This window comes from Tachyglossus aculeatus, chromosome 16 (genome assembly GCF_015852505.1).
Source record: "Tachyglossus aculeatus isolate mTacAcu1 chromosome 16, mTacAcu1.pri, whole genome shotgun sequence".
NCBI lineage: Eukaryota > Metazoa > Chordata > Mammalia > Monotremata > Tachyglossidae > Tachyglossus > Tachyglossus aculeatus.
Genome location: NC_052081.1, coordinates 32,261,117 through 32,285,752, shown reverse-complemented (window position 1 = coordinate 32,285,752; position 24,636 = coordinate 32,261,117). Strand labels below are relative to the sequence as shown.

The 24,636-nt window shown below is 42.6% G+C and overlaps 1 protein-coding gene across 1 annotated transcript in view; it reads left to right on the top strand.

The window, feature by feature from the left end:
- The first annotated feature begins 2,809 nt into the window (after positions 1-2,809).
- RBM20 (RNA binding motif protein 20) overlaps positions 2,810-24,636 on the top strand; it is a 164,225-nt gene continuing 142,398 nt past the window's right edge. The window contains exon 1 of the mRNA XM_038758330.1: positions 2,810-2,989. Coding sequence (XP_038614258.1) covers positions 2,907-2,989 — 83 coding nt within the window. The 5' untranslated portion in view covers positions 2,810-2,906. The remainder of the gene's footprint in view (positions 2,990-24,636) is intronic.

The following is a 24,636-nucleotide window of genomic DNA, read 5'->3' as shown; positions in this document are numbered from 1 at the left end:
GTGTGACTTTGGGCAAGTCACTTAACGTCTCTGTACTTCAGTTCCCTCATCTGTGAAATGGGGATGAAGACCGTGAGCCCCACGTGAGACAACCTGATCACCTTGTATTCCCCCCCAAGCGCTTAGAACAGTGCTTTGCACGTAGTAAGCGCTTAACAAATGCCATCACCATTATTATTAAGTGAAGTGACGGGCCCAAAGTCACCCAGTTGTTAGGATTAGAACCCACGACCTCTGACCCCCAAGACTGGGCTCTTGCCCCTGAGCCACGCTGCTTCTCTCTGTTGCCGATTTGTCCTCTCCCCAGCGCTTAGCCCAGTGCTCTACCCACAGTCAGCGCTCAATCAATACGATTGAAGGGATGGATGATTAAGACTTTGAGCCCCACGTGGGACAACCTGATCACCTTGTATCCCCCCAGCGCTTAGAACAATGCTTTGCACATAGTAAGCGCTTAACAAATGCCATCATTATTACTATTAAGTGACTGGCCCAAAGTCACCCAGATGTCATGCGGCGGAGCCGGGATTAGAACCCACAACCTCTGACCCCCAAGCCCAGGCTGTTTCCCTTGAGCCACGCTGCTTCTCTCTGTTGCCGATTGGTCCTCTCCCCAGCGCTTAGCCCAGTACTCCGCTCACAGGGATGAATAATAATAATAATGTTGGTATTTGTTAAGCACTTACTATGTGCAAAGCACTGTTCTAGGCACTGGTGGGGGGGGATACAAGGTGAACGGGTTGTCCCACGTGGGGCTCACAGGCTTCATCCCCATTTTACAGATGAGGTAACTGAGGCACAGAGAAGTGAAGTGACTTGCTCAAGGTCACACAGCAGACGTGGCGGAACTGGGATTCGAATAATAATAATAATAATGCTGGTATTTGTTAAGCGCTTACTATGTGCAAAGCACTGTTCTAGGCACTGGGTCGGGGGGGATACAAGGTGAACAAGTTGTCCCACGTGGGGCTCACAGGCTTCATCCCCATTTTACAGATGAGGTAACAGGCACAGAGAAGTGAAGTGACTTGCTCAAGGTCACACAGCAGACATGTGGCGGAGCCGGGATTCGAATAATAATAATAATAATAACGTTGGTATTTGTTAAGCGCTTACTATGTGCAAAGCACTGTTCTAGGCACTGGGGGGGATACAAGGTGAGCAGGTTGTCCCACGTGGGGCTCACAGGCTTCATCCCCATTTTACAGATGAGGTAACTGAGGCACAGAGAAGTTAAGTGACTTGCTCAAGGTCACACATCAGACATGTGGCGGAGCTGGGATTCGAATAATAATAATAATGTTGGTATTTATTAAGCGCTTACTATGTGCAAAGCACTGTTCTAGGCACTGGGGGGGATACAAGGTGAACAGGTTGTCCCACGTGGGGCTCACAGGCTTCATCCCCATTTTACAGATGAGGTAACTGAAGCACAGAGAAGTGACTTGCTCAAGGTCACACAGCAGACGTGGCGGAGTCCGGATTCGAATAATAATAATAACGTTGGTATTTGTTAAGCGCTTACTATGTGCAAAGGACTGTTCTAGGTACTGGGTGGGGGATACAAGGTGAACATGTTGTCCCACGTGGGGCTCACAGGCTTCATCCCCATTTTACAGACGAGGTAACTGAGGCACAGAGCAGTGAATCAATCGTATTTATTGAGCGCTTACTGTGTGCAGAGCACTGTACTAAGTGCTTGGGAAGTACAAGCTGGCACCATATACATACAGTCCCTACCCAACGGTGGGTTCCCAGCCTAAAAGGTGAAGTGACTTGCTCGAGGTCACACAGCAGACGAGTGGCGGGGGCGGGATTAGAACCCACGACCTCTGACCCCCCAAGCCCGGGCTCTTTCCCCTGAGCCACGCTGCTTGTCTCTGTGGCCGATTGGTCCTCTCCCCAGCGCTTAGCCCAGTACTCCGCTCACAGGGATGAATAATAATAATAATGTTGGTATTTGTTAAGCGCTTACTATGTGCAAAGCACTGTTCTAGGCACTGGGGGGGGGGGGATACAAGGTGAACGGGTTGTCCCACGTGGGGCTCACAGGCTTCATCCCCATTTTACAGATGAGGTAACTGAGACACAGAGAAGTGACTTGCTCAAGGTCACACAGCAGACATGTGGCGGAGCTGGGATTCGAATAATAATAATAACGTTGGTATTTGTTAAGCGCTTACAATGTGCAAAGCACTGTTCTAGGCACTGGGTGGGGGATACAAGGTGAACATGTTGTCCCACGTGGGGCTCACAGGCTTCATCCCCATTTTACAGACGAGGTAACTGAGGCACAGAGCAGTGAATCAATCGTATTGAGCGCTTACTGTGTGCAGAGCACTGTACTAAGCGCTTGGGAAGTACAAGCTGGCACCTTATAGAGACAGTCCCTACCCAACGGTGGGTTCCCAGCCTAAAAAGTGAAGCGACTTGCTCGAGGTCACACAGCAGACGAGTGGCGGGGGCGGGATTAGAACCCACGACCTCTGACCCCCCCAAGCCCGGGCTCCTTCCCCTGAGCCACGCTGCTCGTCTCTGTGGCCGATTGGTCCTCTCCCCAGCGCTTAGCCCAGTGCTCCGCTCCCAGGGATGAAGAGCCGGGGAGGGAGAGGGGAGGCCGGGCTGCCCCGCACAAGGCGGCCCCCATCCCCGGCTCCCAGGGCCCGCCCCCTTGCCCACCCCTTGCCCACCCCCTGCCCGCCCCCTGGCCGGCCGCGCCGCTGGCTGGCAGGACGAGGGCCGCCGTGGGGGCCCCGGGGGTCGCCGTCGTGGCCGCTGCCATGAAGCAGGCTTCCGACCCCAACGTGCCCCCCGGGGAGCCTGGCAGGGGCAGGGAAAGGGGCACGGAAAGGGGCAGGGGCAAGGATGCCCGCACCCTACAACCGGCGCCCCCCAACCAACCAGGGATGCAGCAGCCGCAGCAACCACCACCACCGCCGCAGCAACCACCACCGCCGCCGCAGGCCGCCCTGCCCCAAATCATCCAAAAGTAAGGAGCGGGTGGGGGGCACCCGGACGCCTCTTCTCCCTGCCCCATTCATATCTATTCTATTTATACATATCTAGTCTATTTTATTTTGTTAGTACGTTTGGTTTTGTTCTCTGTCTCCCCCTTTTAGACTGCGAGCCCACTGTTGGGTAGGGACTGTCTCTCTATGTTGCCAACTTGGACCTCCCAAGCGCTTAGTCCAGTGCTCTGCACACACAGTAAGCGCTCAATAAATACGGTTGATTGATTCATTTGGTCGTATTTGTTCATGCCCTCAACCGGATTTCTTGAGCGCTTACTGCGTGCACAGCCCTGGACTACAATTAATAATAATGTTGGTATTTGTCAAGCACTTACTATGTGCAAAGCACTGTTCTAAGCGCTGGGGTGGGTACAAGGTAATCAGGTTGTCCCACGAGGGACTCTCAGTCTTCACCCCCATTTTACAGAGGAGGGAACTGAGGCCCAGAGAAGTGAAGTGACTCGCCCAAAGTCACCCAGCTGACAAGGTAATCAGGTTGTCCCACGAGGGACTCACAGTCTTCACCCCCGTTTTACAGAGGAGGGAACTGAGGCCCAGAGAAGTGAAGTGACTCGCCCAAAGTCACCCAGCTGACAAGGTAATCAGGTTGTCCCACGAGGGACTCACAGTCTTCACCCCCATTTTACAGAGGGGGGAACTGAGGCCCAGAGAAGTGAAGTGACTCGCCCAAAGTCACACAACTGACAAGGTAATCAGGTTGTCCCACGAGGGACTCACAGTCTTCACCCTAATTTTACAGAGGGGGGAACTGAGGCCCAGAGAAGTGAAGTGACTCGCCCAAAGTCACCCAGCTGACAAGTGGCGGAGGCGGGATTTGAACCCACGGCCTCTGACTCCAAAGCCCGGGCTCTTTCCACTGAGCCACGCTGCTTCCCAGAGTTGGTCGATATGTTCCCTGCCTGTAATGAGCTTACAGTCTAAAGTGGGGGACAACAGATAGAGCAACAGATAGAGACGACCCCTACCCAACAACGGGCTCACGGGCTAGAAAGGGGAGACAGGCAACAATACATAAAATAAAAATAAAATACAGATAGTAAGCACCTACTAATTCATTCATTCAATCGTACTTATTGAGCACTTACTGTGTGCAGAACACTGGACTAAGCGCTTGGGACGTACAGGTCGGCAACATCTAGAGACGGTCCCTACCCAGCCATGGGCTCACAGGCTAGAAGGGGGAGACAGGCAACGATACATAAAATAAAAATAAAATACATCATATACAAATAGTAAGCACTTACTATTTCATTCATTCAGTCGTACTTATTGAGCGCTTACTGTGTGCAGAGCACTGGACTAAGCGCTTGGGAAGTACAAGTCGGCAACATCTAGAGACGGTCCCTACCCAACAACAGGCTCACAGGCTAGAAGGAGGAGACGGACAACAATACACAAAATAAAAATAAAATACATCAAATACAAATAGTAAGCACTTACTATTTCATTCATTCATTCATTCATTCAATCGCACTTATTGAGCGCTTACCGTGTGCAGAGCACTAGACTAAGCGCTTGGAAAGTAGAGTTGGGCAAACAAGAGACAATCCCTATCCAACAACGGGCTCAAGGGCTAGAAGGGGGAGACAGACAACAATACATAAAATAAAATACATCACATAAAAGTAGTAAGCACTTACTATTTCATTCATTCAGTCGTATTTATTGAGCGCTTACTGTGTGCAGAGCACTGGACTAAGCTCTTGGGAAGTACAAGTCGGCAACATATAGAGACGGTCCCTATCCAACAACAGGCTCACAGGCTAGAAGGGGGAGACAGGCAACAAAACAAAACATGTAGACGGGTGTCGACATCGTCAGAACAAATAGGATTAAAGCTATATGCACATCATTAACAAAATTAATAGAATAGTAAATATGTACTGTGTGCAGAGCACTGGACTAAGCGCTTGCACTGTTTGCCCTGCCCCGACCACCCCCTCCCTGGCTTGGCCCAAAGACAAGTTTCTTTTCAGGGGGCTGGGCACCCCGCAGGGGATCACGTTTGGACCAAAAAGGTTACTGACCTGGGGGGCGGGTTTGGGGGGATGCGTCTTCAGCCTCTTTGCAGATCCAACCCCCACGCCCACCCCGTCTATAATAATAATAATAATAATAATTCATTCAATCGTATTTATTGAGAGATTAGTGTTTGCAGAGCACTGGACTAAGCGCTTGGGAAGTACAAGTCGGCAACAGATAGAGACGGCCCCTACTCAACAACGGGCTTACATCATCATCATCAATCGTATTTATTGAGCGCTTACTATGTGCAGAGCACTGTACTAAGCGATTGGGAAGTACAAATTGGCAACATATAGAGACAGTCCCTACCCAACATTGGGCTCACAGTCTAAAAGGGGAAGACAGAGACAAAACCAAACATACTAACAAAATAAAATAAATAGAATAGATATGTACAAGTAAAATAAATAAATAGAGTAATAAATATGTACAAACATATATACATATATACAGGTGCTGTGGGGAAGGGAAGGAGGTAAGATGGGGGATGGAGAGGGGGAGAGGAAGGAAGGGGCTCAGTCTGGGAAGGCCTCCTGGAGGAGGTGAGCTCTCAGTAGGGCCTTGAAGGGAGGAAGAGAGCTAGCTTACAGTCTAGAAGATGATAATAATAGTATTTGTTAAGCGCATACTATGTGCCAAGCATTGAAAGAGACATTTTAGGGGTAGGACGCCACCCGATCCCAGGGAAATGATATTTTCCCCCCGTGTTGCCATTTTCTCTGTACCTCCTACGGTATTCAGGGGAGACAGCACCTCCAACTAGACCCAAGAAGCAAAATAGTGTGTTGGGGCAGAGGTGGAGGGCGGCATTTTGATCACCAGCTCCGGTTGTCCTCTCGTGATTTCACCAGTGTACCCACAAGCCGATTTCTCCGGAGCCCCTTTTCAGCACAGGCGCTCAAATGTCCAACTATTTCCGTCTTAATGTTACCATCTCGTAGCCACGATGAACATTGCGACTTTCACGCTGGATTTTCAGATTTCATTTATTCTTTTTTTTCAGTAAGAGAGATACCCAGTTAGCCTCAGACAAGCGTCGAAAGCATTTTCAGCAGCACTAAGGAGAAATGCCCTTTAACGTTTTAAGACTTCTTTTTAACCTCTCCATTTCAAGTTTTTAAAACAAAGATGCTAAGGCCTAGATGGAGTGGATTGCTATCGGCTTCCAGTAAAGTTCTGGAATGGAGAATTTTCCTGTCTTACTGAAACAAAACGTTCAAAATTCATTAAAAAAAGTAGTGGGAGCTAGGTTTAGATGCCTAATGATGGAGAGAAATCAACAAACTCGACAAGTGCTCCAAATCCAATGATATGGAGCTGTGCTGAGAAATTTAATGGATAGGCTAGCGGTAGGGTGGAATGAGCGAGGTTAATACCGTAGTCATCCTGCAGATTATAGAGAATTGAAATGTGCTAAAAGAAAACTGTCCAGAAAATTAATCAAAGGGAATAAATCCCATTTAAGACTCATTGTTTTGGGCATTGTTCGTCAGGAGAGGAAAAGTGGGGAAAGTTAATGTCTGTCATTGCTGATCTACAAAGTGTTTGGAACTATGAAATGATTCAGAAATTTTTGACCCGCCCAAATAATTGAATCCAACTTGCATTGCAGTAAGGCAATTTTTGTGCCAAAGGTGTTGTGACTCTTGGATGAACCCTTACTTTATTTTATTAAATACAGAATCAGTGCTTCATATAATTGTTCTGTCAAGGTTTTTCAAAATATTGAAACCATCTCTAGTCTCAAAGTATGATGTAATTCAGTATTCAACATTTATTTTTAAGTCTCTGGAAGTATAAGCAGCTGCATGAAGGTTATTTTAAGTCTAAAGGGAATACACATTTTAGAATTATTAAATATACCTCTTAGGAGCAATCTCTTGCATAATGAAATTGGGTCTGATTGACTTACCACTGATGTATTTAACTCGGTGAACAATGTTTTCCTGTGCCACCAAGTTAAAATGCAAAAATTAAGAAATCGTACATTGCCAACTTTTGTGCACATCTAAATGAGTATGACATTTGGAGACCAAGCAGGAGAAGAGGTTGGAAAACATTTTGAAAATTGGTCACCAGAAACTGAATTTTAAGCCCCACAAGAAACAAATCATTTGTCCAGTAAACTAAGTGCCCAAGTTAAATCGATTTAAAAAATAACCAAAACACATTCGTGTGATTTTTAAAGATGGCCCCCGCTTGTTTCTAACTATAAGTGTAAAGACTAGGAGCGCCTTCATTTTTTCCGACTTGATTTGGCCATTTGCATGGAGTAAGGGCAGAAAACCACAGCTTTTTTTGCAAATGGTCAGTGATATCTAGGTTTGCTTGAATATTTCTCTGGGAGGATGATATGGGTTTTGACATACTCCTAAACAGCTGTGATATTACTGGGAGAAAGCATAAAATGACAAATGCCTTACAGGTCCGTCTTTGAGGCAGTGCAACTTGATCGGGTTATTTTGAAACTGCGTTTGCATAATTTCATCCGAGCCACCATATTTACATTATAATTAGCAGTCCTTTTTCCCCAACCATCTTTGATCTAAAATAGTGGGGACATTTCATGCAGCTTCAAAGTTTAGCACCAGCTTTTATTTGTGACAATTTTATGAACCAGATTTTGATGGAAAATTCCCATGAAAGCAAAGAGATCAAATGGTTGTTTAAAAGACTCTGTTAGGCATTTTATAGTTTTTGCACACGTAGTGTTTAGGGACAGTGAAGGGAAGACTACTTTTGTCTCCTCCAAGATATTGAAGTATTAATCTGCCATAATTTGTATAAGTTGACAAAAATTATGAGGTTTTTTTATATATATTTCTCCTAAAGTATTTTCTGGTTTTCAGTTTTTTTATTTCTGTGTAAATTCTGATCTGACTATAATAAAATATGTTGTCATTCCAGTGTGTTGTGAAGGAAAGTATACAGTGCTGCTAATATGTATTTGATATCCAACACTAAGGCTTATTTAGTTTCCTTATCATTTTACTCTGTTTTAAGTGATCTGGCTTTTTTCATAAAAAGTTAAGTATAACAAGAGCGTTGCTGATATGTCATTCATTCATTCATTCAATCGTATTTATTGAGCGCTTACTGTGTGCAGAGCACTGTACTAAGTGCTTGGGAAGTACAAGTCGGCAACATATAGAGATGGTCCCTACCCAACAACAGGCTCACAGTGGAAAGAGCAATATTGTACACAGAGTAACTCTGAACAAGCATAGTTAACGTAGTACAGTTCATTAAATAGTCCACGAAGAGGAGATTTTGAATAAATTCAGAAACAAGTTCAATTTTTTATTACAACAAGCAATGACTTGTTTAAACAATTTCAGGAGAAGTGTAAAGAATGATTAAATATATTTGTGGATATTCTCCACGTCAGAAATGTTTTCTAACATTTTATTTCAAATCGTATTGAATGTTCACTTTGCATTTTACTGGAAGTACCTCACTTTTATAATTTTATCAGGAAAATAAAATCAAAAGGTCTTGATAGATACATACATATATATATGTGTGTCAGATAAGGGAATCAAGAGTGTCATAGTTGTTTAATGCATGTTTTTAATGAAATAAACACAGCTTGATTTTTCCAGAGTATAGTTTTTCTAAGGTGTATAGTTAAGGATTACATGCACTTAACGGTATGCATATTTATACCAGGCAAGTCATTGAATATGTTGTGCATATGCTTTTATTCATTCAATCGTATTTATTGAGTGCTTACTGTGTGCAGAGCAGTGGACTAAGTGCTTGGAAAGTGCAATTTGGCAACAGAAAGAGAATCCCTATGCAACAGTGAGCTCTGGAGCATTTTCTACATGGGTACATGAGACATTGGGATCTTTTCGTAAAGTTCTTTTAAATATTGATGTTTAAAAAATAAACTGAAGAAAATCTAAAACATTTCAAATTTGAGTGGATATGATGAATCATATCTCTTTGTTCTAATTACAAAAACATCAACAGTACTATCACACCAGCTTTACTAGACTTTACAGCCCTGTTATGTATTAATGAGATGACATTTGGAACATATTGGATAAATGATGATGGCTTGCCTCTCCCAGCTCAAATCATTGTAAAAAAAACCGAATAAAACCAACTAAAGAAAAGAGAACATGGCATAGATAAAAATTTTGATTTCTGGTAAACCAAATAAGCTGTAAACCAAATAAGCTGCCATGTACACTTTGGAAATATCGCAAGTAGCAAGTTAGGAAGAGCATATTGGTGATAGATGCATTTTGTAGCTTCCTCTAATTGTCACATGTTTGCAAATACATGAAGAGGCATTCAGAACCAGAGGTAAGAAGTAAGATACATTTTACCTCAAATACATTTCACTTTTGTGGATGGGCAGGGAAATTTCCAACCATTAAGGCTTGCTCTGCATGCAGTTATCACTCAATAAATAAAATTGATAAGTTTGGGTCAGGTTTGGGGGAAAATAAGGATACACATCTTGGAGTTGAAAATCTTCAAAGGTCCTTTATCTTTAATAGGATATTAAAAGAGGCATTCCGCAAGAAAATAAAACAAAAGCTAAAGTGACTTACCCCAAAATAGAAAGGAGAGAGGCTTTCTAGTTGCCTTCTATTATCCTAAAATGTCTACTCTTTTCAGCTTGTCCTGGAAAAGTCAAGGATCACAACAGTGTTATTTTAAAAGATAAATTCATTTTCAGGTTTTGTTTCAAGTATACGATTGACATTTAAATGATAAATGTTGCTGTCTGGTTATCGGTTTCTTGCAAATCGCTAGAGAGATCAGAAGTACGAAAAGTAGTAGTGCATTATTTTCATTAGTCATGGCAAATGGGTTTCCGCACTTGTTGGAACTATGTGTGCACCAGTAGTTCTGGAGAGAAAAGTAATGTTTTTTCTGTCAGTATCTTGCCTTAGTTTTGCATCAGCCAGCTCTCCAAACAGGAGATTTTTCAGATATCTGCTCTTTTCCTTCATTCTTGCTCTTATCGAGTGTACCTCATTCTCTCATCAAAAAATAGTTAAATATTACTAGATTATTAAGTTTTGCATCAGGCAGGTTCTTTACAAACAGGAGATTTTCATCTTTATGCCCTTTTCCTTCATTCTTATTCCTATCGAATGTCCCTCCTCTCATCAAAAATAGAGTTAAATGTTACTAGATTCTTTCTGTCTTCCCCCCTTTCTTCTTCTCTTTGCTTAACCTTGGGCTTGAAGTTCTGAGCTTCTGAGCACCCACAGAACCAATATTCCATAGAGGATTCAAAACACACTTCCTGCGTAAATGGCAAGGTATAACTGCATAGTTTGTAAATAGAGAATTTGTCACTGGGAAGATCACAGTGACATCTGAGTTTGCTGCCGACTTACACATGGTAGGAGTAGAAGTGATTCTCAGGTCCAAGCCTATGAAGGTTTTCAAAAAGTAAAATGATTTCTGTCTGTCTCAGAATGAGGATAAAGAAGCGAGCAAGGTAATGAGTGGATCAAGGCAGAGAGTGAATACAGCTTTGGGGTCTCTTCTTTCATAGAAACTGGGTGTAGGGGATGAATGCTTGGGTGTTTTATTGGAAATCCAATATCAGTGTTCTTTTGTTCCCAACAGTGAGAAGGCTGGGAAATGTTTGCTGTCATTAAGAAATCAGATCTCAACTCAGGCGTGAGAATCTGGGTGGTAAAGCCACCTAGGCAGGGTTAGTATTCTGCAGATGTGTGTCGAAGCATAATGGGTGGTCATAGAGGAGAGCCACATGAAGCAGTCTAGGCGATTTCAATCTTTGGGTTCTACAGGAGGAGAAATGATACTAAAAAAATAAGTAAATAGATTTTGTGTTTTCTATTTCTGATAAACACTGGTTATTTATTGGATTTGCAGGTGTGTGTGTGTGTGTGTGCACACGCATTGCAGAGCTTCCCTATGATAATGATTAAAAATCCTCAAAAACAACATATACAATACACAAATACAATATACAAAATATACAAATACAGTATACAAATGGAACGCTTCTTTCCTTTCTCTGACTGCTGCTGATCTTGCAGAAAGTAAATCCCCTGCTGTTTTATAAACCCACAGTCCCTTTTCCCATTTGGTGACAGCAAATCTGTGAGGGAAGAAATGGTCTATTTCTACTGGCCAGGTCCTTTGGAGTCAGTCAAATGAAATTGTCTACAGCCCATCTCTCTGCCTGTAAATATATGAATAATCTCAGACTGAAATCCATATTTCTGACTCATTCTTCTGGAGTGTTTGGTGGAATGGATGCTGTTTTTTTTTCCTCAGTATCTTTTCCAAACCGCTTTCCCTTTTTACGTTGCATTCTTCATTGGTTAAGGATGTGATTGGTTTGTGAGCTTCAGGCTCTTTGCTCACCAGCTCTTTCTCTTTTTCACTAATAACCATTCACTGCAAAGCTGTGAGTTCATATACTCTATAAACCTGGGAAATTGCTGCTTCCAGTCTGGAAACTTTAATGTCTTTTGCTATGGTGACTCATTCAAGACCCGTTTCCCAAATAAGTTATCGAACTGATGTGAGACAAGATTATGAGATAAATATTTGGGTAATGAATACATGATTTCTCTGTCAGTTTATTGTATATTAAATACCTTAGATATTACTAAACGTGAAGTGACTGCCTTTAGAAATATTAATTAGTGTTTTGGGCTCTGAAGCAGTATCTTTTAATGAAAGCTATAAGTTTGTATCAATACATTTGCAAAGCATGATAGGAGCAGTAGTAGTAGTATTTACTAAGCCCTTAATATGTGCAGAAAACTAAGCGCTGGGAGAGAATGCACAGATGGGAATTAGTTATGGTCCCTGTCTCTCAGGGGGCTCACAATCCAAGAAGAGTGAAATTTCTAGTAGGTGTGTGTGCATTTTTGGTGAGATTTTTCCTTGCTTTTAAAAAATAGTGTAAAATTCCACTTTATTTGCAAAGCCTATCATGAGTCCATGGTTTTAATTTAGGGAATACAAATGACTAGTGGTATCAATAAAAGAGGAAAAATTTTAATATTTTCTGCAGTTGGAAATTTTCCTCAGCATTTTGTAATCTTAGATTGATGTTTCTGTTTACAAAAGGCAAGATTCTTTAAGAAAAACTCCACCAATGAACCTGGTTATTCCTTCATATGTTAATAACTCTGGGGGATTAGTAAAACAGCATTTTCCTAATGAGTAAATTATCCTGTGATTAGATGAAAGGAAAAAACTTCCTCCTTTAACTTCATAAATCAAGGATTTTTGTGAATAAAGTTTCCTCTTTCAGACCATTTAGACAGTTTCTTGACTTCTCCCCATATACAGGGCAGTCCCTTCTTTTAACCCCCCTTCCAGTTTTGTTCCTTTGGTGGAGAGGCAGTTTACTAACCGTCATTAGAGTGTACTTTTACACCACTCCACCCCCTCCCCAATATCCTGGCCCAGCAGTAATTACAGCGGAGAATATGTACCTCTCTGGGCTTCTGTGAGGCTTAATTTAATCCTTGAAAAGTCCTGTAAAATCCTCTGAGTAAAAGTAGTAGATGAGCTATTAAGCGACAACTACACTTGATAGATTTTTCTTTTAAATGATCATATATCCCGTTTTAGAGTGTCTTCTGTCAACTGCCATCAAAAACGCAGTGTCTCCTTTCTTTGCCCGGATTTCTTTACAGGGGAGGGAGAGAGAGAGAAATAGGACCCACTGCTCTGCCTATCTACTGTCACTGGCAAATTTGTCTCAGTTCAGCTATTTCCATGCACAGTTGTCTGTATTGCTATTCATTTATTGGTCTTTCTGCATTTTGGCACTGAATATGTCACTCAAGATTGTCCCCCTGCTTCCCTTCCAGACACCCAGCATCCCTTTAGCTCATAATGTGCTCTAAGGTCATTTTACACTAAACATGTAGGCAACTCCTTTCTATCACTTTGAGATGCCTCAATTGGTTCCTCTTGATGAGATTTGTAGATTAATAACAATAACAACATTAATAATGGTATTTGAGTGCTTACCATGTGCCAAACACTGTATTACGCCCTGGGCAAGGTACAAGATAATCAGTTTGGACACAGTCCTTGTCCCACATGGGGCTCATGGTGCAAGGGGGGGGCCAACAGGAATTTCATCCCCATTTTACAGATGAGGAAACTAAAGCACAGAGAAGTCAAATAGCTTCCCCAAAGTCACGTAGCAGACAAGTGACAGAGGCAAGTTTAGAACTTGGTTCATCTGACTCCCGGGCCTGTGTTCTTCCCACTAGACCATGCTGCTTGAATAGTTGTTGTTGGGAAAGGCACTTAAAAAATGTCTTTCAGTGGAAATGAAATATTTATTATGATACTTTTTCTATTATTGAAGGGTGTGCTTTGGGTCCCCCATTAGCTGGCTGAATTTTCTAGCCATGAGGTTCAGCTGAGCCTCTGTTTCAGAAGTGAGCCTCATGCAATGAATTTTGTAGTCCTGATTCTGGGAGATGAGCAAAACAATTTCATAGCAGAGTATTTGCGAAACCACATATCCGTGAGACTGATCTGTAGACAGATCGGGAGAAGCACCGTGGCTCAGTGGAAAGAGCACGGGCTTTGGAGTCAGAGGTCATGGGTTCAAATCCTGGCTCCGCCAATTGTCAGCCGTGTGACTTTGGGCAAGTCACTTAACTTCTCTGTGCCTGTTACCTCATCTGTAAAATGGGGATTAAGACTGTGAGCCCCCCATAGGACAACCTGATCACCTTGTAACCTCCCAAGCACTTAGAAAAGTGCTTTGCACATAGTAAGCACTAATAAATGCCATTATTATTATTATTATTACTACTATGTTGCTTAACTTTGCAAGTATCTTTAAAAAAAAAAAAAAACTACCAGCCCCAGAGAATACTTGTGAAAATCCCCTCCACCAGAGTTGACAATACTTAAGTCTTGGCTTCTTTCCCATCCAGCACATAGTGAAGGTGAATTTGATTATACATATTAACAACCTATATTGTATGTAAATAAACCAAACACAAACCCCCATGTAATTTTGGTGAGTGAAAATATCAACACAAACAAACTTCTTTTCTAGCCCAGCCAATTTTTTAGGAAGCTGCTTATTTACAAGGTGGAATAAAGTGCACAGTGAAATCCTCAGGTTTGCAGATGGCATTATGCTTTTCCCGTGGTGAAATGCTGTGCAGATGGGTCTAAATTGCTGGAAGAACTCAGAAAATTGAGTGCATAAACCGAAAAAAGCAGAAGAACTCAAGTGTGACAAGGGCAAGTACATTTACTGAGGGGAAAATAATCCAATCTATAACTAATGACCAAGAACCCTTTGTTGTCCATCACAACTCTTGGAAAGAGATCTCAGAATTATTGCTGATAGTACTTTAATCGTTGGTCACCTGTCATGGCAGTGCAAAAGCCAAAAAGGTGGGCATTGTCAGGATTGAAACAAAATAAAATTTTACCACAGCACACCTGCATCTGAACACTATATGCAGATTTTTGCTGTTAATAGTCTAGAGAAGGCAACCAAGGTGTTCAGGGGGTTGCAGAAGCTTCCATATAAATGTAGACTGAACAGATTAGAATTCCAGTCCACACAATGAAGGCTCTAAGGAGACATGATATAAATCCAGAAAATCATAAAGGATGAAAGGGAGAACACATGAATGCCTGTTCATTAAATCTTACAACAGGAAGAGGGGACACCCTCTTTGAAGGTTGAAGGTGGTAAGAAACATTTCTGCAGTGGGTTAAGTGCGGGAATTTGCATAGGCTTAAAACATCAGGAGGTACCAGAGGGGTTTGAATAAATGACTGGGTTTTCTAGATGGAAAGTTTTGAGGTTAGATGCTCCAGATAGGATGGATGTCAGAAGCGTGGCTCAGTGGAAAGAGCCCGGGTTTGGGAGTCAGAGGTCATGGCTTCTAATCCCAGCTCCGCCACTTGTCAGCTGTGTGCTTTGGGCAAGTCACTTCACTTCTCTGTGCTTCAGGTCCCTCATCTGTAAAATGGGGATTAAAACTGTGAGCCCCACGTGGGACAACCTGATCACCTTGTATCTCTCCCAGTGCTTAGAACAGTGCATCGCACATAGTAAGCGCTTAAATGCCATCGTTATTATTTATTATAGTCTGTCTGGAGTGAGTCTTGGAGAGTGAGAATAAGGGGAGATCATGAGGCTGGGAAATGAGAGTATGGAGAGACCTGGAAGTATTTTGTGTGTGTCTCCCCCACTGGAGTGTAAATTAGTTGAGGACAGGGAACATGTCCTTTAACTGTTGTTCTTGCCTAAGCGTTTAGTACTGGGCTCCGCACACAGGGTGTCGATAAATATTCTTGATTGAGGGCAACCATCTGCTTTTACCTTTGTTGAATTTGGAGCCATGTCTTCATACACAAAATAAATTGCAGAAGGGAGCCAAGTTTAGTAGAAAAAGCCCTGGATGTGAAACTCGGGAAATTTTAGTTCAGACTTCATCACTGTTTGGCCTCAGGCAAATCTCATAGCTGCTCTGTGCCTCCGTTCCCCAATTTTGTAAAGTGAGGACAGTAATACCGATGTCATAAAGATGTCCTCTTGATATCCTGGGGATGTCCCCAGGCCTCCCATCCGCCTTTGCTGAGGTATTAGCAGGACAAGCACAGAGCGGGGTATAATCTCTCTCCCTCCTTGCTTGAGCTCATCATCATCAGTGGTATTTATTGAGCACTTGCTATGTGCAGAGCACTGGACTAAGCGCTTGGGAGAATATAGAAGAAGCAGCATGGCTCAATGGAAAGAGCACGGGCTTTGGAGTCAGAGATCATGGGTTCAAATATCGGCTCCGCCAATTGTCAGCTGTGTGGCTTTGGGCAAGTCATTTAAATTCTCTGTGCCTCAGTTACCTCATCTAAAATGGGGATTAAGACTGTGAGTCCCCTGTGGGACAACCTGATCACCTTGTAACCTCCCCAGTGCTTAGAACAGTGCTTTGCACATAAGTGCTTAATAAATACCATTATTATTATTACCTTAATAAATATCATTATTCTTATTCTTATTATTATATAGTACAATAGAGTTGGCAGACACATACCTTGTCCACAGCGAGTTAACAGTCTAGAGAGGGAGACAGACATAAATAAATAATGTATAACACATAATTGAAAATACGTATGTAAATGCTGTGGGGTCGAGGGTGGGGTGAATATCAAGTGCCCGAAGGTCACAGAACCAAATGCAAAGATGACATAGAAGGGAGAGGAAGCAGGGAAAAGAGGGCTTAATTGGGTAAGGCCTCATGGAGGAGACGTGACATTATAATGCTTCGAAGGTGGGAAGAGAGGTAGTTCGGTGTATACGGAGAGGGAGGGAGTTCTGGGCTAGGGGGAGGATCAATCAATCAATCAATCGTATTTATTGAGTGCTTACTGTGTGCAGAGCACTGTACTAAGTGCTTGGGAAGTACAAGTTGGCAACATATAGAGACAGTCCCTACCCAACAGTGAGCTCACAGTCTCAAAGGGGGAGACAGAGAACAAAACCAAACATACTAACAAAATAAAATAAAAAGGGTATGGGAAAAGGGTCAGTGGTGAGGTAGATGAGATTGGGGCACAGTGAGTAAGCTGATGCCAGAAGAGTGGAGTGTGTGGGCTGAACTGTAGTAGGAGATCACTGAGGTAAAGTAGGAGGGATCAAACTGATCGAGTGCTTTAAAAACCAATGGCAAGGAGTTTCTGTTGCATGTGGAGGTGGATGGGTGGCTATCGGAGGTTCTTGTGGAGTGGGGATACTGTCTGTGCTGCAGAATGAAGTATAGACTGGAGTGGGGAGAGACAGGCAGTAGGGAATAGGATAAGTGCTCGTATCATTCATTCATTCAATCGTATTTATTGAGCGCTTACTGTGTGCAGAGCACTTGGGAAGTACAAGTTGGCAACATATAGAGACGGTCCCTACCCAACAGCGGGCTCACAGTCTAGAAGGGGGAGACAGACAACAAAAGAAGACATATTAACAAAATAAAATAAATAGAATAACTATGTACAAATAAAATAGAGTAATAAATACATACAAACATATATACATATGTACAGGTGCTCTGGGGAGGGGAAGGAGGTAAGGCAGGGGGGATGGGGAGGGGGCGGAGGGGGAAAGGAAGGAGGGGATCAGAGTGGTAGCAGTTTGGAGAGGAAAGGGTGGATTGTAGCATTGTCGTGAAGATAGAACTGGAAGGATTTGGTGACAGATTGAATATGTGGGTGGAATGAGAGAGAGGAGCCGAGCACCACGCCAAGGTTACAGGCTTGTGAGATAGGATAGTGATATTGTCTCCAGTAATGGGACAGACATGGGAAGGACAAGGTTTGAGTGGGAAGATAAGGATGTATATGGGGTAGATCATTCCCCCATCACTTCTCTCGGACGGGCCGTTCTCTCCCCCTGCAGCAGGGAGAGTTTAGTGACTATTTTAAAGTCTTGGCATCTCTTAGTGGCGGGGAATAAGAGGAGGGAGATGCTACATAATTCAGTTTATGCCAGATACTTCTATTACCATAAATATCTGTAACTTAAAACAGATCTAGATCATCAGTAAATAAATGTAACTGTTAGTGAAAAGAAATAAGTGGAACGAATTTGAAGGCCGGAAAAATAAAGCATACATGGTAATCAGATTAAGAAGCTTGCTCTTGAATTATACAAGTATCTTTATGTATTTTTTAGTGTAAATAGAAACCTATACTCTGATTTAAATTCCTGAGTAAATCTGACCCACACATTTTATGTGCTTTTCTACTCTGCCCGCTATGCATGTTAAGCAAGCCCTGCATTTGAGGATAGGATATAAACAGTTATAATCCCCTCAGCATGCGCTAAAATAATCATAGAAATGATACTACAGTTTGATTTATAAGGCAAATGTCTGCCAAGCTTTACCAGAGAGCCCCAACACCCAAGAACAAAACCTATGATTCAGCGGTAACCAACACGAGAAGCAGCATGGCCTAGTGGATAGAGCACGGATCTGGGTTCAAATCTAGGCTCTGCCACTTGCCTGCTGTGTGACCTTGGGCAAGTCACTTCCCTACTCTGGGCTTCAGTTACTTCATCTGTAAAATGGGGATTTGAGACTGTGAGCCCCATGTGGACAGGGACTGCGTCCAACCCGATTTGCTTGTATCCACCCCAGTGATTAATACAGTGCCTGGCACATAGTAAGCACATAGCAAATACCAAAATCATCATCGTCCTAGCCCTCCTTTTCATCAGGGGTGTGATTTCTGCCAACATAGTTACAGGAAGTTGTAGTGATATCCCTCAAAAGAAAAGGGACTTTGCCTTCTTCATGAATGTCCTCTGACTTTAGAGTGCACTCTCTTCTTTCTGGTCCTTTTGGTATTTTTTCTGGAATTCCTTGGGATAAAGTGACCAGATATCCCACTTAAAAACTGGGGTGCTCGTATCTTTTGAGGCTCTCAACATCCACCCAGGTGGCCTAGGGTGGGGAGGACCCCTTTGGTCAGAGGTCCCAGAAGGGACCTGACAGATGGGAGGCGGACAGCAGGGGACTGGCAGCAGAGAGAAGCAGTAGAGAAGTGGCTCCATAGCCTTCTCCTCCTCTTCCTCCTCCTCCTCCCCCTCCACTTCCTCCCGTCACTGCCACTTGATTTGAATGGTGGGCAGTTTAGTGGCTCTCTGACCCCAACAGAACTAACAGTAATGTGTCATTACACAGCACTTATCTGACCCAGAATGGGTCAGTTTTGTTGGGGGCAGGCAACCTCTTCCTCTTCCAAAATCCTATCCCTCCTCTTCAATGCCACTGTTTCCTCCTCGGCTGGGCAGTCACCTCCCTCCTATCTCCTTCCTTAGCAAAATAGACTGCAGTTGGGAGAGGCAGGTTGGTCAGAAAGATGCTATTTTGATAGTCCAACTGAGCAGGGATGAGTAGTAGAAGACAAGTGTTGGTCATTAAGGTGGGGAAACTGACGTGACAGAGCCAGATTGAACACGGAAGGTAAATGAGAAAAGCTTCAGAGTTGACGCTGTGGTGGCAAGTTTGTGGACCACGGATGATTGTTAACAGTGATTGGAAGGTTAGAACAGATAGTTTAGGAGGGAAGTTTAGAGAGAATTTAGAAAGTTTAAGGGAAGAAGATGAGACAGTGGTATCCCTGGATCTTTCTGCCTTTTTCCTATCAGGAACTCAATGATAGATTTGGGTGAATTCTCTAACCCCATTTTCCCATTTGTAGCACAAGCATCATGATGTCTGCCCCAAGTTTTTGTGGAGATCATAGACCTAAAAGGTAATTGGTTAAACTCCATACTACTTGCCTAAGCCAGTAAGAATGTAAAGATGCCATTGGGCCAAGCTTAGTGAGCTAAGAGGAATGTGGACAGAGCATAATGGTATTACTGTGGTGGTGTTACTACTTATTATAGTTTGTTTACAGTGTAAATTTATCTGAGAGAATTTCTCCCAGAGCTTTAAATGTAAATTAATCTCACTTGATCAACAAAAGTGTCTGAAATCATTACACAATCAATCAGTGGTATTTAGCACTTTTGACCAGAGTACTTTGTGCTTGGGAGAGTACAATAAAGTTAGTAGAGTATTATCCCTGTCCTGGGACAAATAATGACAGACACTTTCTTGGGGGTAATGAGGAAGAGAAGTACATTTTATTAGAACCTGGGAGAAATGTCTGTACACAGGTACAAGTGTACAGACATTTCTCCCAAGTGACCTTTGGGCATTTGATATTTGCCTTACCCTCAATCCCTCAGCATTTATGTACGTATCTGTAAATTATATATCAAATCATTTCTATTAATGTCTTTCTCCTCCTCTAGATTGTAAACTTGTTTTGGGCAGGGAACATGCCTACGAACTTGGTTGTATTGTGCTCTCCCACGTGCTTAGTACAGCGCTCTGCTTAAAGTAAGTGCTCAATAAATACCATTGATGTTGGTAAACTGATTGTGTTGGTTTTTTTGCAAGTGGACAGAGGAAAAAGGGGTTATATTCTTTTCTCTGGTTTGGCAGAAGGACAAGCTTATTTTGTTTTGAAAAACCATGCTTAGAACTTTGCTTCAGATAGGAGGTGAAATGAAAAAAGGACTTTCTAATTTGTTTTATTAAGACAAAGAAAAAGGATGGTGTTCTGTCATTGTATGAAACCATGGTATGTCCACATCTAGGGGCAGTTCTGCCCACTAGACTTTAGGAAGAAGATAGAGCTGGATAAGGTGTAGAAATGATTAAGCTGGTTTGTCTGTTAGTGTGTGTGGTGAGGGGAAAGGCTTTTGTATTAGGAGAAATAGAAAAGATTAAGGACTCTTCAGCCTGGAACAAGAAAGTCTGAAAGGGAATGTGGTTGAAGTTAATGAAATTGTGAAGGGTATGAACAAGAGTAGTGTGGAATTATTCATCAACTCCCACAACAAGAGGATAAGTATGTTGAACTTGATTAAGATGAAAAGACAACTACAAGAAGTTGTATAGGCAGAAAATTTGGGGACTTGGGGTGGCCTAGGGGAAAGAGCCAAAGTCTGGGAGCCAGGAGATTTGGGTTGCAGTCCCAGCTCTGCCACTGGTCTGGTATGTGACTTTAGGAATGTCATTTAACCTCTTTGGACCTCAGTTTCCTCATCTGTAAAATGGAATACCTGCTCTCCCTACTATTTATATTGTGAGCCCTGTCTGGGACAGGGACCATTTCCAATCTGATTTTCTTGTTTCTACTCCAGGCTTCGCTTAGTACCTTAGCACAAAACAAAACACCTAATAAATACCACAGATAGCATCATTAGGTTCAAGAAGGGATATAAGTTAGTAAATGGGAGCACCTATAGGATTATTAGAATGAAAAGTTAGGGATAGAAGGTAATGCATACCTAACTATGAGAATGGGTACTGAATGCTTGCATCACCCTGTTGCTTACTTTAGGAGCCAGAATCCTGAGCTGGTTTGGCCAGTGGGCCAGTGTGGCATTACTTATGTTCCTATAGTCTTAATTCCAAAAGAGGTTACGATTGGCAAAGTCATCCAACACCCATTGAATTAGCTAAATATTGAATAGTTGACACAACTCACTTGTTACAGTCATGGAAGGTAAAAATTATGCATCCAGGTATTAGAGTTATTAAAGGTGGGGAGGGATGGTATTTCTGTTGTTGATGGATGGTGTGCACTTCCAGTGACTTTGTTTTGCTAAGGCAGGCTCATAAAACCCATAGTCTCAGTCAGCAGGTCTAATCATTCTTTCAAGGTTCTCGGTGTTTCTTTCCATAGTATCTTAAGTGGGAGAAAAATAATGCTACAGATGCCTGAACCAGTTGTTACATGGGGTTCTGAAAGACTAAAGCTTTGTTGATGCATTTTTGAAGAAATCAGAATTTTGTGTAGCAATTATCCTGCTTGATTATCCTGATTGAGGTAGAATTGGAAACTCACTTCTCAAGCCCATTAGTCTGCAGGCTTTAGAAGGACTGAGGAGTTAGTAAAAATTAGGAAAAACGATTAAGGCAGGAAAGGGAATGGCCCCCTGTAAGGAAGAAGAATTAATAATGAAGGAACTGCTTGTACCAAGAAGCAACTTGAGTGTACTGAATAAGTAGGACAAATAGTGGAAGTGGGAATGAGTACAACACAGATAAAGTATTTTTTTCGCTCCTCTGGAATACTGCAAGTTCTGTTTGTGGAACACAGTATTTTTAAGGAAGACTGGTGAGCTCCTGGCTAAGATATAGTTCCTGCTGAATTACAGTGAATTCAGGCCCCCAAGTACCTTTTAAATCAGATTACTTGGATAGACCAGACAAATCTAGGTTGTGGGTTGTTTTTGCTTTTTTTTTTTTTTATTTGTCAGGGGAAGTGGGTGCCAAATAGACTGAATAGTTTAAGATAATAGTATTCTTGGGCCTTTATTATCTGGAAAATTTACCAGTATGGCTTTATGCAAAGTACTCATGGAAGCCAATCATTCCATTGATGTTTATTCGGCACCCCATGTATAGAGCACTGGTCTCAAGGAGCTTCCAATCTAATGCAGACCCATTCAAAGCTCAAGGAAGAAGCCCTCAAAGGATGTGAGCAGTGAACTTCCCATGACCAGAGTTTGCAAGGCCGGGCAGCCCATAGGCCTCCCCCACCCAACTTCAGTGGCTGTCAAAATTTCTCCCTTGCAAACATTCGGTCATGGGTTTGTTTGCCTTTTTACCTGGTACAGAACAATATAAATCTTGAACATGTTGAGTGCCTCAGCTTGGAGGAGATCCAGTTGGCTAATGAGGCCTCCTTTGCTGTCTTGACAGTTGGGGCTATTTTATATGTATTGGAAAGGATTTTTCATTTTGCCACCCATATGTACTGTTTATTGCTGGTCCAGTTTATTAATGATATTTATAATAATTATAAAATTGTTATTTATTTTAAAAGCAAATATTAAAGGTAGTAGTCATATGGTTGTCTCTCTCCCCACCCCTCAACTTATCCTTGCTCCTCTTCCACTACTCCCCAATTTGTAAGTTTTGTTTCTCTCAAGCCAAGCCTACTTGCTGTGCCTTGTTCTTATCTTTCTCTCCCCTGACCTCTTCCTCAGATCCCCCTTCTGCCTGGACCGCCATCCCCCTTCACATCTGGCAGACCACTGTTCACCCCATCTTCAAGGCCTTCTAAAATCGTATTTCCTACAGAAGCTCTTCCCTAATTATACCCTCGTCTCCCCATCAGCCGTTTCAGCACTTTCACATCAGCTAAGCAGTTGGTTACTCACTCCCCAGCCCCCTGAAGCACTTGTGGCCATATCTTTATCCGTAATTTATAATAATAATAATAATAACAATAATGGTATTTGTTAAGCCCTTACTATGTGCAAAGCACTGTTCTAAGTGCTTGGGGAATACAGGGTAATCAGGTTGTCCCATGTGGGGCTCACAGTCTTAATCCCCGTTTTACAGATGAGGGAACTGAGGCCCAGAGAAGTTAAGTGGCTTGCCCAAGGTCACACAGCTGACAAGTGGCAGAGCCGGGATTCAAACCCATGACCTTTAACTCCCAAGCCCATGCTCTTTCCACTGAGCCACGCTGCTTCTGTCTTTATTTTAGTGTCCATCTCTCCCCACCACATTATAAGCTTTTTAAGGGCAGGGATCTTGTTTACTAACTCTGATATACTTTCCCAAGCACATAGTGCTGTGCAGAGAGTAAGAGCTTAATAAATACTCTTGATTTATTGATTGACATTTTATTAATGCAGTGTGCCACCACTTTAGTGTTTTTTAAAAAAGGCATTCCCTCACATCTGTGACTAGGCTCCTACTGAGACAAGCTCTCATCTGAGCCACTGTAGTTATCAATCAATCAATCAATCGTATTTATTGAGCGCTTACTGTGTGCAGAGAACTGTACTAAGCGCTTGGGAAGTACAAGCTGGCAACATATAGAAACAGTCCCTACCCAACAGTGGGCTCACAGTCTAGAAGGGGGAGACAGAGAACAAAACCAAACATACTAACAAAATAAAATAAATAGAATAGATAGGTATGAGTGAAATAAATAAATAAATAAATAAATAGTTATATAAGCAATCCCCACCTTCAAAGCCTTATTGAAAACACATCTCCTCCAAGAGGCCTTCCCTGACTGAATCTTCATTTCCTCTTCTCCCACTCCCTTCTGCAGCACCCGAATTTGCCCTCTTCATTCACCCCCCATCAGCCCACAGCACTTATGTACATATCCATAATTTATTTATGTTAATATCTGCCTCTGCCTCTAGATTGTAAGCTCATTGTAGGTAGGGGACATGTCTACCAACTCTGCTATATAGTTATATCTTCCTCTTCCAAGTGTTTGGTACAGTATTTAGTGCACAGTAAGCACCTAGTAAATGTGATTTGAATGATTGAGCCCATCTCATTGGTTATTGTGTTGCAGGGCATGAATTACAATCTGAATAAATGGTTTTGGGTACCTCATACTTTTAATATTTTTAGTTTTGAATTCATTTTTCCCTGGAAAGTTGCCCACCGTTCTCCTTGCTGTCCTTCCCCCAATATGCCTTTTGAGGCTAGGGTCAGTAGGGCCAGTTGAGGAATCTCCATCTCCACACCATCCACCTCAGCCTTTATAACATTTTTTAATTGTTGTAACTGCTTCATTGTTCTCATTTCTTGAATTTCTCCAAGTGTCATCTTTCCATGGATTTAAGTTGTAAAAGCAGCATGAGGGCAAGGACTGGGTCTCATAATTTCATTGTGGCTCTTCTAATATCTAATACAGTGCTTTGTACATTATCAGTTAGTGGGAGAGGGTGATTAAGGAAGGAGTGAAGGTCCAAAATGGAAACAAGGCACATTGCTGCCTTTACAGTCCTGTTGGGTTAATGATAATAATGATTATGATGGTATTTGTTAAATGCTACTATGTGCCAAGCACTGTTCTAAGCACTGGGGTAGATACAAGGTAATCAAGATGGACACAGTCCCTGTCCCACATAGCACTGTCTTGATCCCCATTTTACAGAAGAGGTAACTGAGGCACAGAGAGGTTAAGTGACTTGCCCAAGGTCACACAGCAAACAAGAGGCGGAGCCAGGATTAGAACCCACATCCTCTGA